The sequence below is a fragment of the Pantherophis guttatus genome, chromosome 4, assembly GCF_059756535.1.
Source record: "Pantherophis guttatus breed Tessera chromosome 4, ASM5975653v1, whole genome shotgun sequence".
In the NCBI taxonomy this organism is placed as follows: domain Eukaryota; kingdom Metazoa; phylum Chordata; class Lepidosauria; order Squamata; family Colubridae; genus Pantherophis; species Pantherophis guttatus.
The window spans coordinates 46,654,721-46,668,477 of NC_142066.1; the positions used below are offsets into that span (position 1 = coordinate 46,654,721).

At 43.4% G+C, this 13,757-nt stretch overlaps 1 protein-coding gene across 6 annotated transcripts in view; it reads right to left on the bottom strand.

Moving 5' to 3' along the window:
- Positions 1 to 264: 264 nt before the first annotated feature.
- Positions 265 to 13,757, bottom strand: part of NFE2L1 (NFE2 like bZIP transcription factor 1) — a 37,510-nt gene continuing 24,017 nt past the window's right edge. For 5 of the 6 annotated variants that reach the window (XM_034415578.3, XM_034415577.3, XM_034415576.3 and 2 more), the window contains 4 exons: positions 12,850 to 13,068; positions 9,749 to 9,838; positions 8,802 to 8,963; positions 265 to 3,448 (listed from right to left, as the gene is read on the bottom strand). In XM_034415578.3, the coding sequence (XP_034271469.2) occupies positions 2,135 to 3,448; positions 8,802 to 8,963; positions 9,749 to 9,838; positions 12,850 to 13,068 (1,785 nt within the window). In that variant the 3' untranslated portion in view covers positions 265 to 2,134. Of the gene's footprint in view, positions 3,449 to 8,801; positions 8,964 to 9,748; positions 9,839 to 12,849; positions 13,069 to 13,253; positions 13,484 to 13,757 lie in introns of those variants that run through there. The other variant, XM_034415581.2, reaches the window with a different exon arrangement.

A 13,757-nucleotide genomic window follows, 5' to 3' on the forward strand; every position in this document is an offset into this window, starting at 1 on the left:
ACTATATATACTTACACAAAACTAACCAGCAGATTCTTCATTCATGGTCTTGAAAGCATACAAGATTAGTTTCACAAAAGGAAAGTTTTAATAACCACTAATGCACTCCTATTATCACAGCTAATGCTATCTGTGCATTTACTGTGACTATAATTTAAGGCAGCAGAGTTTCATCAGCCTACAGAAGAGTAATAAGAGCATTGCTATAAATATATACATTAGGTTTAGTCCTAGGTAAAGAAGACACACAAAACAATGTTCAAATAGTGAATAAGCCATTTTATTTTTGTCCTGTGCTCACACTCTCCTCACTTTCCCAATAGCTCATAGTAGAAACCATTCAGAACAAAACCTCAGAAATAAATTAACACATGCACGCAACAGGGCTCCATCCTACCCATCCAACTACTCACAGCTCCAACACATTTTGTGCTTCAAATTTCATGCTCTTAATTCCAAAAGCATGAGAAATGGAGAAGGCTTCATACATATGCTTAGTATCCACTCTCATGTTTTTTCTGGAAAAGGTCTTGGCCTTCAAAAAAACCTAATATGTTTGCAAACATTGCTTTATACCATTTAAACCAATGCACTCCATCTACAATCCTCAGGAGGATGCCCATTTCAGTGTTATTCCCTCACATATCATCACATACACAGGACTGAGTGGCTGGAAAAAAACCAAAGCCATTTAGCTCTACAGTTGCTGGTCAAGTCAGTAATACTTCCAGCTGTGCTATACTGCAAGTTAACAGCTTCGGGGATGGCCTCAGAGCTTGAGGCTAGCTGTGTTCAAGGCACTACCCTCACCCTTCGCCTTATTTATTTTTTTCAATGGAGGAAGGGGGAAGTTGGAATGACATCCAAGGACAGAAGGGAAGCCAGCTGTGGAATCACCGTTAACACATTTTGAGTCTTTATGGCAGAAAAAACTTTCAGTAGCTTTGATCTTCGGGGGAAGTACCACCCTTCTATCCTACATGCATACTATTAAGTTCATTCTATAGCCCTACAGGGGAGAGGAAACAATATAGGAACCTAGAGTTCTAAAAACATAATAAATTAAAATCAAAGTGCCCATTCAAAAAGAGGCTTGCTGTAGATGGCTTTTAACACAGCATGCCCACTTAATAGAAGCAAAACCCGCTGTGGTGTAGACCAAATGGTGATGGTCACACACCTTGCAGACTCTAGTCAAATGAAGATCTATACTTTTGGCCCTACACTTCCCTTCACCCAAAGCAGTCTCTCTAAGCCAATCAATGGGAAAAGACAGCTTTATAGCATGCAATTTTACCATGCACCATCATGTTGTAATGCATCTTGATATTGGCCCAGAATTAATGCTGGCTCCTCACTGGGGGCAAGTAACATCTTTAAAGTATTCAATTGGTAAGGGATGATAAAGATGCATTTCTATAGTAATCCTATTAACACTTTCCACTCCTACCCTGCCAAATAATTGTGGTAATTGCTGAAGTACAAAATGGTAGTACATATAAACTCCTTGAAGGGGAAATTCTTACTTTCAGCTTGAAGGAAATGTTTCTTTTCTCTAGTACAATTTTCTGTGCTCCCTCTGTAGTTAAGTACATAAAGATTTACGAAGAAATCATGGCTAAGTATTCAGATTTAGGCATGGTTTTGAACTGCATATAATTGATGCCAAATTAGTTTTAAAAAATCCAACCAGCTACCTGAAATATCCAAGACTTGTGAATTCAAAGGAAAAAAAATACTCTTAGGTCTTCTCAAGCTATCCATTTAACATTTCTTCCTTTACAAAAAGCCAGCCTTAACAATTCAATTTTTTTTTATCCTCTGCTGATATTTCCCCCCTCCCCCCTGCAAACACACATTATGCCAGCTAATTCACACTCTCATAATGTTCAATTGGTTTGAGGCTTTTGGAAGCACAGGTCTTTCCCAACATGCTTTGCCATTCCGCCTCACAAGACTTGTAGGCCCCCTGCCCAGCAGTCTGCTCCTATACACTGGCTGGCAGCTATCATGGTTTGAGAAGATATATTGGATAAGAAGGCATGAAAGTTCCTCCAAATTCTTCTGGGCTCAGCCCTTCTTGAAGTTGCAGATTCAGCAAGTTTTATGCTTTCCAAATGATATTCATCATTTTTCACTTCCTCCTGTCTTTCTGTTTCCTCTCTTGACGCCGTCCCTGCTGGTCAGCCAAGGAACGTGGTATTAGAATAACACTGCCATTACTGGCATGCTGTAGAGCATATTGATTTGGAGAATAGGGCTGGCCATTCTCATCACGCAGACGGCCAAATACCTCCTGGTAAAGGGTCTGCATCTTTTGCTTCATTTGGCGGATGGACCTGAGGAATTCCACCTTCTCCCTGAGGAGCTTTGATTTGTCTCTCTGCAAATCATCTACATCCCGCTCCAGATTGAGGATAGTGTCCAGTTTTCTTTTACGACAATTCTGGGCTGCCATCTTATTCTTACCCCTTCTGCGAATGTCACGGATTAGACTCAGCTGTGCTTCACTTAACTGATACTTGGACAGGAGTTCATTGAATTCCTCTACTGGTAAATTGATGATCTTTTCATTGGGAAAAGGAATCTTCATGGCTCTGGCTCTATGTTCATCTCTACTCATCTGCTTATCTAGAAAATCTGCTTGCTTTTCTTTGGAACTCTTCTTTCCCACACTAGCTCGCTGGGACTCATCAGTGTCTAAGGTCCTGGGGGCCATGTTATATGTGTGATTGTGACCCACATGCTCAAGATAAGGCAGGTACTGCAACTGAGGAGGATTCTGGTAGCTCATCCGACAGAACTTGCTATATTCTGGCTGATACCCAACAGCTCCTTCTGTATCTTCAAAGTCCACATTTTCAGTATCAGAATTGTAGCCCACAGCTCCCTCCTCAGAAAAGGAGGAAGAGGCAGAAGAGGATGATGATGCTTCTGAGCTGCTGAGAGAAGCAGGGCTGTGACTGGAGTCGAGAGAGAGCCCTGAGTCTGAATCAAATTCCTCTTCCAAGCGGGATGCCTGCACTGGGTTGAATCCTTCTTCAATAGCCAAATCCATTAAACTAATCTCATCCAACATGGCTTCATCAAGAAGCCCTCCAAGAGGGTCTGGGAGTTCAGGCCCAGATGTTTCATTTGAAGTGCAGTTTAGCTGGGGAGGAAAAAAAATTCCACTTAGGTTGGTAGAGCCAAACGTGGTGTTGAAGCCAGTGGAGTTATCAGGAACCAGCTGCAGCAAAGCTGAGCCTCCAGCCACTGAGGGACTTTCAATTTCAGAGCTGAATAGGGAAGGAAAATCTTGTGTGCAGCCAGCTAGCGATGCCTGATGCAGGCTGACATTCTGGTTAATAGGGGTAGATGGAGCAAGGCTGTAGTTGGCTGTCAAAAGATCTGAATTTGGGTTGTTGTATAGAGTTTCTACAGCTATAGTGCTATTTACCTCCATGCTCTGCAAAGGAAAAAGAGATTGTTTAGATTTTGCAGATCTCAATATTGTCCAATTCGATCAACATCATAAAATATAAAGAGTCCCAAAAAAAAGTAACAATGGATTATGTTTCCATTAGCAGAATGGATATTATTGGTGGATCAAATTTACCCCATTTACAATTTTATTTTATTTTTATTTTATTTATTTATTTATTTTGGATTTATATACCACCCTACTCCCAAAGGACTCAGGGCGGTGAACAGCCAAAAAGATAAAACACACAAACTACAAAATTTAAAAGACAATATAAAAACCCATTAAATAATTTGGCCCAAAACAAATTAAAACACCCCTAATGTTTTAAAACAAATTTACAATTTACAATTAAAAGGAAAGTTAGGCCAGGCCAGCCTGTGAAAATAAAAAGGTCTTGAGGGCACGGCGGAAGGTGCGTAAATCCAGGATCCTCCGTATCTCCGGGGGAGCTCATTCCAGATGGCAGGTGTCCCCTCAGAGAAGGCTCTCCCTCGGCGGGCTGCCAGTCGACACTGTTTGGCCGACAGCACCCTGAGGAGCCCCTCTGTATGTGAGCGTACTGGCCGGTGAGAGGCTACTAGTGGCAGAAGGCGGTCCCGTAAGTACCCAGGTCCTAAGCCATGGAGCGCTCTAAAGGTGGTAACCAAAATCTTGAAGCGCACCCGGAAGACCACCGGGAGCCAGTGCAGCTTGCGCAGGAGTGGTGTTACATGGGAACGCTATGTCGCTCCCATAACCACCTGCGCGGCCACACTCTGAACCAGTTGGAGCCTCCGGGTGCTCCTCAAGGGGAGCCCCATGTAGAGAGCATTACAGTAGTCCAGGCGGGAGGTGACGAGGGCATGAGTGACCATGCGTAAGGAGTCCCGATCCAGAAAGGGATGCAACTAGCGGATCAGGCGGACCTGATAGAAAGTCCTCCCGCCACAGCCGTCAAATGCTCTTCTAAAGACAGCCGTGAATCCAGGAGGACACCCAAGTTGCGAGCCCTCTCCATGGGGGCCAACAACTCGCCCCCAATAGTCAGTGATGGCACCAACTGACTATATTGGGACGCCGGAAACCACAGCCACTCGGTGTTGGATGGGTTGAGCCTGAGTCTGTTTCTCCCCATCCAGATCCGCATGGCCTCCAGGCACTGGGATATCACTTCAAGGGCATCATTGGGGTGGTCCGGGGTGGAGATGTACAGCTGAGTATCATCAGCGTACTGATGGTACTTCACCCCGAAACCACGGATGATCTCACCCAGTGGTTTCACATAAATGTTGAACAGAAGGGACGAGAGGACCAACCCCTGTGGCACACCACATATAAGGCGCCTTGGGGTCGACCTCTGCCCCCCTGCCAACACAGACTGCGACTGGTCGGAGAGAAGCACGGTGTCCCCCACCCTCAACTCTTCCAACTGGTGCAGCATGATAGCATTGGTCGATGGTATCAAAAGCCGCTGAGAGATCTAATAGGACCAGGACAGAGGAACAACCCGTCCAGAGCCCTCCAAAGATCATCAACCAACGCGACCAATGCAGTTTCTGTGCTGTACCCAGGTCTGAAGCCCGACTGGAACGGATCCAGATAAACCATTTCATCCAGGTACTGGGGAAGCTGTCACGCCACCACACTCTCAACAACCTTCGCCACAAAGCAAAGGTTGGAGACTGGACAATAGTTTGCTAACGCTGCCGGGTCCTGTGTTACAATACCTAACACAGAGATAAAATCTGATCCAGTGGACCCTCCCATCTCCCAGAGCTTGGGGCACAGAACATAGTAGGGGGAGTATATTGGATTTAATTCCAAACCTAGAATCTTAGCACATTGGCCTGAAAACATGTACAGGTAGTCCTCGAGTTACAAATGGAATGGAGTCTGTCCATTCCATTTGTAACCCAAGGATTCGTGGGAGTGAATCTCGTACCTTGAACAGAATCACTCCCTCCTTTTGCCCATATATTCGCTAATCAAATGCATGGTTTGTTAAGTGCACATGAGGTATTTCAAGGTGGGGAAGGCCTTAAGGGGGCCTAGTGATGGAACAGGTCACCTGCTTTAAACCACCCAGGGTCCCCCCGACCCACTGAAATACCTCATATTCCCCACAATTGTTTCCGCCCAACCTGCCACACCAGATCACTTAGTGTACGAAGATCTAGCAAGCTATCTCTTCTCCAGCCTCCCAGCCATGTATGCCCCTCTGATGCTCTGTTTAGGCCTGTGCAGGTCTTTCCTGACACTTTGCCGGCCAAAACAGAGCTTCAGAGGGGCTGGCCCACCCATCCGGCACTCCATTTAGGTCTGAGGAGGCCTCGCCCAGTACTTTGCAAGTAAATGGAGCTTAGGATAACCACCCTAGTCTTTATGAATAAGTCCCAAACTATGAATCATGCAGCACCACGGCAGTTGTTTGCCCTTACAAACAAACGCAAAGGCTCTGCAACATTCATCCTGCACTTTGTTGGCCAAAATGGAGCTTCAGAGGGCCTAGCTGGCCCCACCGACGCTCCATTTAGGCCTGCGCAGGCCTCACATGGCACTTTGTAGGCCAAAATGGAGGTTTGGAGGGACAGGCCCACCCATCTGAAGCTCCATTTTGGCCGACAAAGTGCCAGACAAGGCGTGCACACACCACAACAGAATGTTAGATGGGCAGGCCCGCCCATCCGAAACTCTGTTTTGGCCAGAAAAATGCCAGGTGAGACCTGTGCAGGCCTAAATGGAGCATCAGAGGGCCTCCGAATCTCCCTTTTGGCCTGCAAAGTGCTGGGTGAGGCCTGCATAGACCTAAATGGAGCATCGATGGAGCAGGTCAGGCGCTCTGAAGCTCCGTACTGGCCAACAAAGTGCAGGACGAATGTTGCAGAGCCTCTGTGTTTGTTCATAAGGGCGAACAACTGCCGTGGTGCTGAAAAATTCATAGTTTCGGGTGTTTGTTCATAGTTCATTGTTCACAAAATTCATAGTGTTTGTTCATAAACACTAGGGAGCACTTATCGCGTAACATCGAATGTTTGCTTAGGGAACGCTCATAACCCAAGGATTACCTGTATACCTCATCCACTTAAATGGACAGAAAACTCAGATATGGAATTTACTGTAAACAAACAGGAAGTAAATACCATGTTCTTAAATAACAATCTTATTGGTTACTGCCCTCTAATAATCAAGAAAGCATCTAGGAAGACCTAGCTATTGTTTTTCCTCAAGATATTTTCTACATACAAATGCACATCCTACCCAATTTTCCCCTCTAGCCACCAAATTTTTGGCAAAATAAAAAAGTGGGAGGAGAGGGGTTAATTACCTGTTATATAAATGAAACACTGCTACTACGAGATTCCTGGGCAAAAACTAAACATCTAGCACAATGTTATTGATCATGCTGCTGCCAGACCAGTAGCTATTTGATCTAAACACATTAGTATGTTCTAGAAATTAAAGAAATTTTAAAAGAAATTCCAGGGAAATCATCCATTACTGGCAGATATTTTTTTTTTGAAATCCTGGCAAGAACAAACGCTATGTGATACAATTTAAGTAGAGGCAAGCTGCATGGTTGTGCATATGAAGGATTTATTCCTAGGTTGCACTGAATTATTAGAATCCTGAAGATTGTTTGGATTTCCTCTCTAACAAATGGTTTGGAAGTGTCTCTGTTTCACTGTCTTGCTGGCAATCGTTTAGTGCCACTCATTTTTCTGATTTTGATGAATACATTCAACAAGATGGTTTTAAGAAAGTTAAACTGTACAGAATTTTGCTTTTATCCTTTTTGTGATGAGTGTTCCATTCTATTGTCCTATCAAATGCTACAGGAAAAAAAGTCCTAGCAAGAGTAAAGAAAGTGCTCTGCACTACAGATACTACAAAGAAAATAAAATGTTCCGTTTTACATTTGACTGAAGCCTTGCAACACAACATCAATTCAATAGCAATATTAATTCTCTGATCCAAACTGAAGCCTAGAACTATGTTATGGGAAGATCCAACTTTCTTCCATTTCTAGAACTATACCTATAGGTCAATGGTGGCAAACCTATGGCACATGTGCCAGAGGTGGCACTCATCGGCCACTCTGTGGGTATACGCACCATCACCCCAGCCAGCTCCGTCGCGTTTCTCTGTCACGTTTCTTGCCTTCATTTGCAGGGAAACAAAAGTTTATGGGACTAAAAAAATGTGTGAAACAGCATTCCGCCTTCGTCATAGTACATTTGCTGTTTCTTTCTCCATGGCCTGCCCGCTGCTCTTGCAGCACTTTGTACAGCACAGTGAAATTTAGCATGCTTCACAATGGGGGAGATGGGGTTCCCTTCCCCTTGAGCCCATTAGGATGTGGAGCCACAATACGACCCTGCGTTGTCTTGGCTTGCTCTTGCATCCCGGATGTCAGTTGCTCTTCCTGCAGACCTTCCAGTGTTGGGATGCAATGCCTCCCCGCCGGCCAGCTGGTCTTTGGCTCTCCGCAGACCAGCTGAGCGTGGGTGTGCTGCTCCTGGGCTCATCAGCCTCTGAATGTCAGATTCCCACCACCCAGCACCAGTTCAGAGGTTCCTTCCCCCCACCAGGAGAGACGGGGGGGGGGGCTGAGAGGGAAAGAGAGGGAGGGAGGAAAAGAGAGAGAGAGAGAAACAGAGAGAAGCAGAGAGGGGGAGGGAAAGAGAGAGAGACAGAGAGAAAGGGAGGGAGGAAGGAGAGATGGGGAGGGTGAGAGAGAAACAGAGAGAGGCAGAGAGAGGGGGAAGAGAGAGAGAGACAGAGACAGAGAGAGAAAGAGGGAGGGAGGGAAAGAGAGAGAGAAAGAAAGAGAAAGAGGAAAGGAGGGAAAGAGAGAGGGGAGGGAGACAGAGAGAGAGATGGAGGGAAAGAGAGAGATGGAGAGAGAGAGGGAAAAAGAGAGAGAAAAAAGAGAGGGAGGGTGGGAAAGAAAGAGGGGGAGGGAGGGAGGGGGAGGGAAAGAGAAATGATATTACAAAAGCTTTTCTTTTTTATTGTTGCTAAACATAATATTTCAAAAGCAGACAAAAAAATGAAGGGCCATAGAAGTGCATTATCACATTTTTCTTAGAACAATTAGCGGAACTCTGCCTTGTTTATCATTATTTTAGGTAGTAAAACCTCATTATTCAGAGTAAATTGCTGTGTTGGCACTTTGCAATAAATAAGTGGGTTTTGGGTTGCAGTCTGGGCACTTGGTTTCTAAAAGGTTCACCATTACTGCTATAGGTTGTGGCAAACTGATGCAAGCAGGACAAAGAGCAGCGCTAAATCCAGCAAGCATAAGAGATTATATTGTCCTGGAGAAACCAACACATGAAGAAATTGCCTTCCTCACCTGTGTTTCCATGATAGACATGAGGTCCTGCCACTGCTGCTCCAGATCAAAGGGCAGCTCTGTCTCTGTCAGAAGGGGAGACAGGAGCCCGTCTGACACGACAGAAGGCCCACCCTCGTTAGGCAGAGAGTCAGCTAGGCTGGGAACATCTGCAGCTGGAAACTAAAACAAAACAGCAGAGTGAATGAATAAAGTTTTAGGTGGTGTTAAAACAGTAATAAATCATTTTTCTTTCGTTTCAGTGTATGAAATTTAGAGGTTCTTTTGTCACATGCTCTAGCAATCCCTTCTCTTTCCTAAGATTTATTATTTACTTAAATATATTTAGCACTTATATAAAGACATGAATAAATAGTAGCTCAAGATATTATACATTATATTCCTACACAGAAATCATGTGAAGAGATTGGAATAAAGGATAAAGTTTAGCAAAGATGTTCTTAGAGAACCTCATGAAACAGTGAAAATAAGTGAGATTCAGTCTGTATTCTATTAACCTCCCTAAGACTACACTAGAATAAGGCCATGCAAAGGGGAGGGGGGAGATAAAGAGGATTCAATTTGCAAGACATACAATGCCATCATTTTAAAACAGACAAGGCATTTAGGTTAGTGGGTGAGCAAATTCCTTGATTATTCAAAACATTCTATTCTTCTCAAAGCATAGCAGACTTGCCTATCGCACAAGGTTATTGCAAGGACATGAGATGGAAACTCAGTCTATTGTTAAATTGGAATGATCACTGGAACTGACAAATAGAGTGAACACTAGCTAACTTTCTCCAACTGATGCCCTCCAGATGTGTTGGGTCCCAGCTACCACAATTCCACTTACCATTGCTGCCGATTGAAAATTACTGGAGTTGAAATCTGATATATCTAGAAGGCACAGCATTGCGGTAGGCAACCAAACTGTTCAGCTCTACTTCCAAAGTGAAAATATGTACCTCTGAATTTTCTCCAAAAGGAAATGTAGCCTCCAGCAATCTAAGACACTCCTCCAAAGACAAGGTTGTCTGATCCTCCACCCCAGGCGCCTAGGAAAAAAAACAATATAACGGCCGTTTTACTGACACAAGGCCAGACTATGAAGATAATCTATTCCTGTGGTTTTCTAGTGTTTAATATTTATGTTATTTTTCCTTTACTTCTTTTTTTCCTGACCCTTAGTATGTGATATCTAAACTAAACCAGGGACAGAGTGGCCAGTGTTTTGGTACACAGAATCTGCTTTTTAATTTTTGTTATCAGAAGCTTCAGTGGTGATGATTTCAACTGAATAGAAAAAGAATTTTTTGCTTTCAGGGAATTGCAAGGTTGATGGCAAATATGGTTTAACTGTCATTATGTGTCTTTTAGAGTTTATAGTTTTTAGGTCTTCTCTCTTAAAATGTCAATGAATTACATAATCATTTTTAGTCACATTTATATATCAAAATTTGGAGACCACCCATATCACACACAAAGTGGCTCTGCGCAATTTTAGTCAGAAGGTACTCTGGAGGACAGGTGGAAAAAACCCCATATGTGGCCATGTGCAAAGCTGTGGCTTAAGGTGTTCCATCCGAGTCCAAAATAGCATCATCTGCTCAAAAATTATTATTCTCAACAAACATTAAATATATAGTTAATCCAAAAGGCAGAATTTCAAGTGGCCTGTCCAATTTGTACAGGTAGTTCTCAACTTATGAGCACAACTGAGCCCCAAATTTATGTTAAGTGAAAAATTTGTTAAGTGAGTTTTGCCCCATTTTACAACTTTTCCCACCCAGTTTGTTAAATAAATCACTGCAGTTCTTAAATAGTCACATAGTTGTTAAGTAAATTAGGTTTCCCCATTGACTTTGCTTGTCAGAAGATCGCAAAAGGGATTGCGTGACCCTAGGAACTGTCATAAATGTGAGTCAGTTGTCAAGTATTCAAATGTAAATCACGTGATCACAAGGAATGCTGCAATGGTCATAAGTGTGAAAACTGGTCATAAGTCACTTTTTCCAGTGCCGTTGTAACTTCAAATGGTCACTAAATGAACTGTTTTAAGTCAAGAACTATCTGTATTTCATGCCCATCTCAAGTACATATATCTCATAACCTATCCCAGTAAAAAACAGAAGCAGCAAACGAATTGTAGAAAAAGTTAAGTGCTACAATTAAGATAAAACTTCCATTTACAGGCAGTCTTCAACTTACATTCGACCACAATTGAGCCCAAAATTTATATTGCTAAGTGAAACATTTATTAAGTGAGTTTTGCCCCATTTTATGACTTTTCTTCCCACAATTGTTAAGTGAATCACCGCAGTTGTTAAATTAGTAACAATGTCGTTAAGTGAATCTGGCTTCCCCATTGACTTTGGTCATCAGAAGGTCACAAAAGGTGATCAAATGACCCAAGACACTGCAACCGTCATAAATATGAATCAGTTGTTAAACATCTGAGTGTAAATCATATGGCCACGGGGAATGCTGCTATGATCATAAGCGTGAAAAATGGTCATAAATCACTTTTTTCAATGCTGTTGTAACTTCAAACAGCCACTAAACAAACTGTTGTAAATCAAGGTCTACCTGTACTTCTTGTTAGATGAAACCTACAAAAAGTGCAGCAGAAAATTGTTCTGAATGCCTGCTTCCCAAAAGAACAGTGCAGCTGAGACCTTAAGTATCATTGAAACAGAGCCTATTCTGCCCTCTTGAGGGCTATTCTCTTCCCTGCATATGAAGCAGAAGAAGATATTGGAAAGACTGAACTTGACAGTCAGCAGACTGGATATACAGATCACAAGAATTTGGGCAACAAACTCCATGTAGCCTCTATCCTCTATCCATTGAGGTCCAACTAATAAGGCCCCGTGTCTGTCTCTGTGTGTGTGTGTGTGTGTGTGTGTGTGTGTGTGTGTGTGTATCAAATTTATATTTCACTGATAAAAAAATAAAGGGAGACCAATACAGATCTATTTCAAGCTATTTAGCTCTCATCAACTAGCTATACCTTTACTTGGATTTGAACTTGGGCTGCCTCCATGTAGCCAGTTGTATTAACCTCTGAGCCACAAGTATAAAATGGTTTTATAATGGTTCTGATATAAAATGGCTTGTCATGAATGCGACTGCTTGAGGGCTCCTGGATTGGAGCTGAAAGGCAAAAGGGATGCAGTACGCTTCCTCCCACATGCTGGGGCACACATATACACACAGAACCTTATTAGTTGGATCTGTGTGTGTGTGTGTGTGTGTGTATAGATACACACACACACACATATATATCCATCCACTGAGTTCCAACTAATAAGGTTCCGTGTGTTTGTGTGAGTGTGTGTATATGTGAGTATATGTATGTATGTGTGTACACACACACGGAAACTTATTAGTTGGATCTCAGTGGATGGATGTGTGTGTGTGTGTGTGTGTACACACACACATATATATCTCCATCCACTGAGGTCTAACTAAGGTTCTGTGTGTGCGTGTGTGTGTGTGCGCGCACGTGCGTATATGTGTGTATGTACGTATATGCGTATGTATGTATGTATGTATGTATGTATGTATGTATGTATGTGTTTATATATATATGTGGGTGTGGGTGTATATCAAATTTATATTTGCTACCAAATATAAATTTGGTATAAAATGGTTTGTCGTGAATGCGACTGCTTGAGGGCTCCTGGACTGGAGCTGAAAGGCGAAAGGGAAGCAGGATGCTCCCTCCCATATTGGGGTAGACGAGGTGCTTCGGCAGAAAAACACTTATATATATATATATCCATCCACTGAGGTCCAACTAATAAGGTTCCAAGTTTATTTATTTATATATATAATTTATTTAAAAATAAAAAGCTCAGTTTAGTTTAGTGTGTAAGCACATTAAAACACATAAATAATTTGAGAAGATATAAAAATAGCACCCAAAAGAAAAATATGGTAGACAGTCTACTTCTCGGAAAATGAACTGAACTACAGGTTGCAATCTTCTTTACTGGACTGGTATGGAGTAGAATGTCAGAATGGTAGGAGAGAAATCTGTGCTTCCCCATCAGGGTGTTTTTACCTGCGCAGGGAAGCTCTCCCCTGTCTCGCCATCCACTACCTCAGTTCTGTCAGCGATGCTGCTGTCCCCTCTGTTTCTCCAGCCATCCCCACATTCTTCACCGTTACTTGGTTCTTTATCCACGTCGTTTTCTTTCTGGCGGTGGCTGTAGTCAAAAATTTCACGTCCAGCACCAAGGTCAATATCCTGTCTCCACAGGATATCAATTAAATCTATATCCTAAAAGAAAAAAACAGGGAGAAAGAAACACCACTGTCTCTCTTCATCAAAAAGACTTATTCAGGAGGATGACCTCTCCTACAAAACTTCCAGGACAAATGCCTCCAGCTTCTATACCCAAAGGACCACCATAACTTCATCCATTCTGTGACATAGGCCCCACACCATCATTTGACCCCACTCACCTCTAAGTGCCGCCCTTCATTCTGAATGGGGTGTGGTCCCTCCTCCCCTGATCCTTCCCTCGACCATCTCTGCTGCCGTGATGCTCCAGACATCTCCCCCCCCCCTACAGCCATCCTGCACAGGGAGCTTGCCAAGAGTGGCTCTGCAAAGGGGCTGCTCCAGGGCCCAAACAAGGGACTCCATGGACAGCAACTGAGCTGTCTCCTCCTCCCTGCCCATGCTACGCAGTAATGTTCTCTCTGTCCAGGCAGGAGTCTGCAGCTTTAACTGCTCAGACGGCTGGCTGGGTGAGAGAGAGGGAGGGCCAATTGTCATTCCGGATTGCTGCTCCATAGCGGGCTTGCATCAGCCTGTGGTGCCATTCTGTCTATTTGCATAAAGGGGTGGAGATTCTCTGCATTTTCAGCCACCTGATGCAACTTGAGAACCCGGCTTGCCATGCGTCCTATGCCTTGCCAGCTCCCTCAGCTCCACACAGCTGAGTTGCCTACCTTAACCAGTCC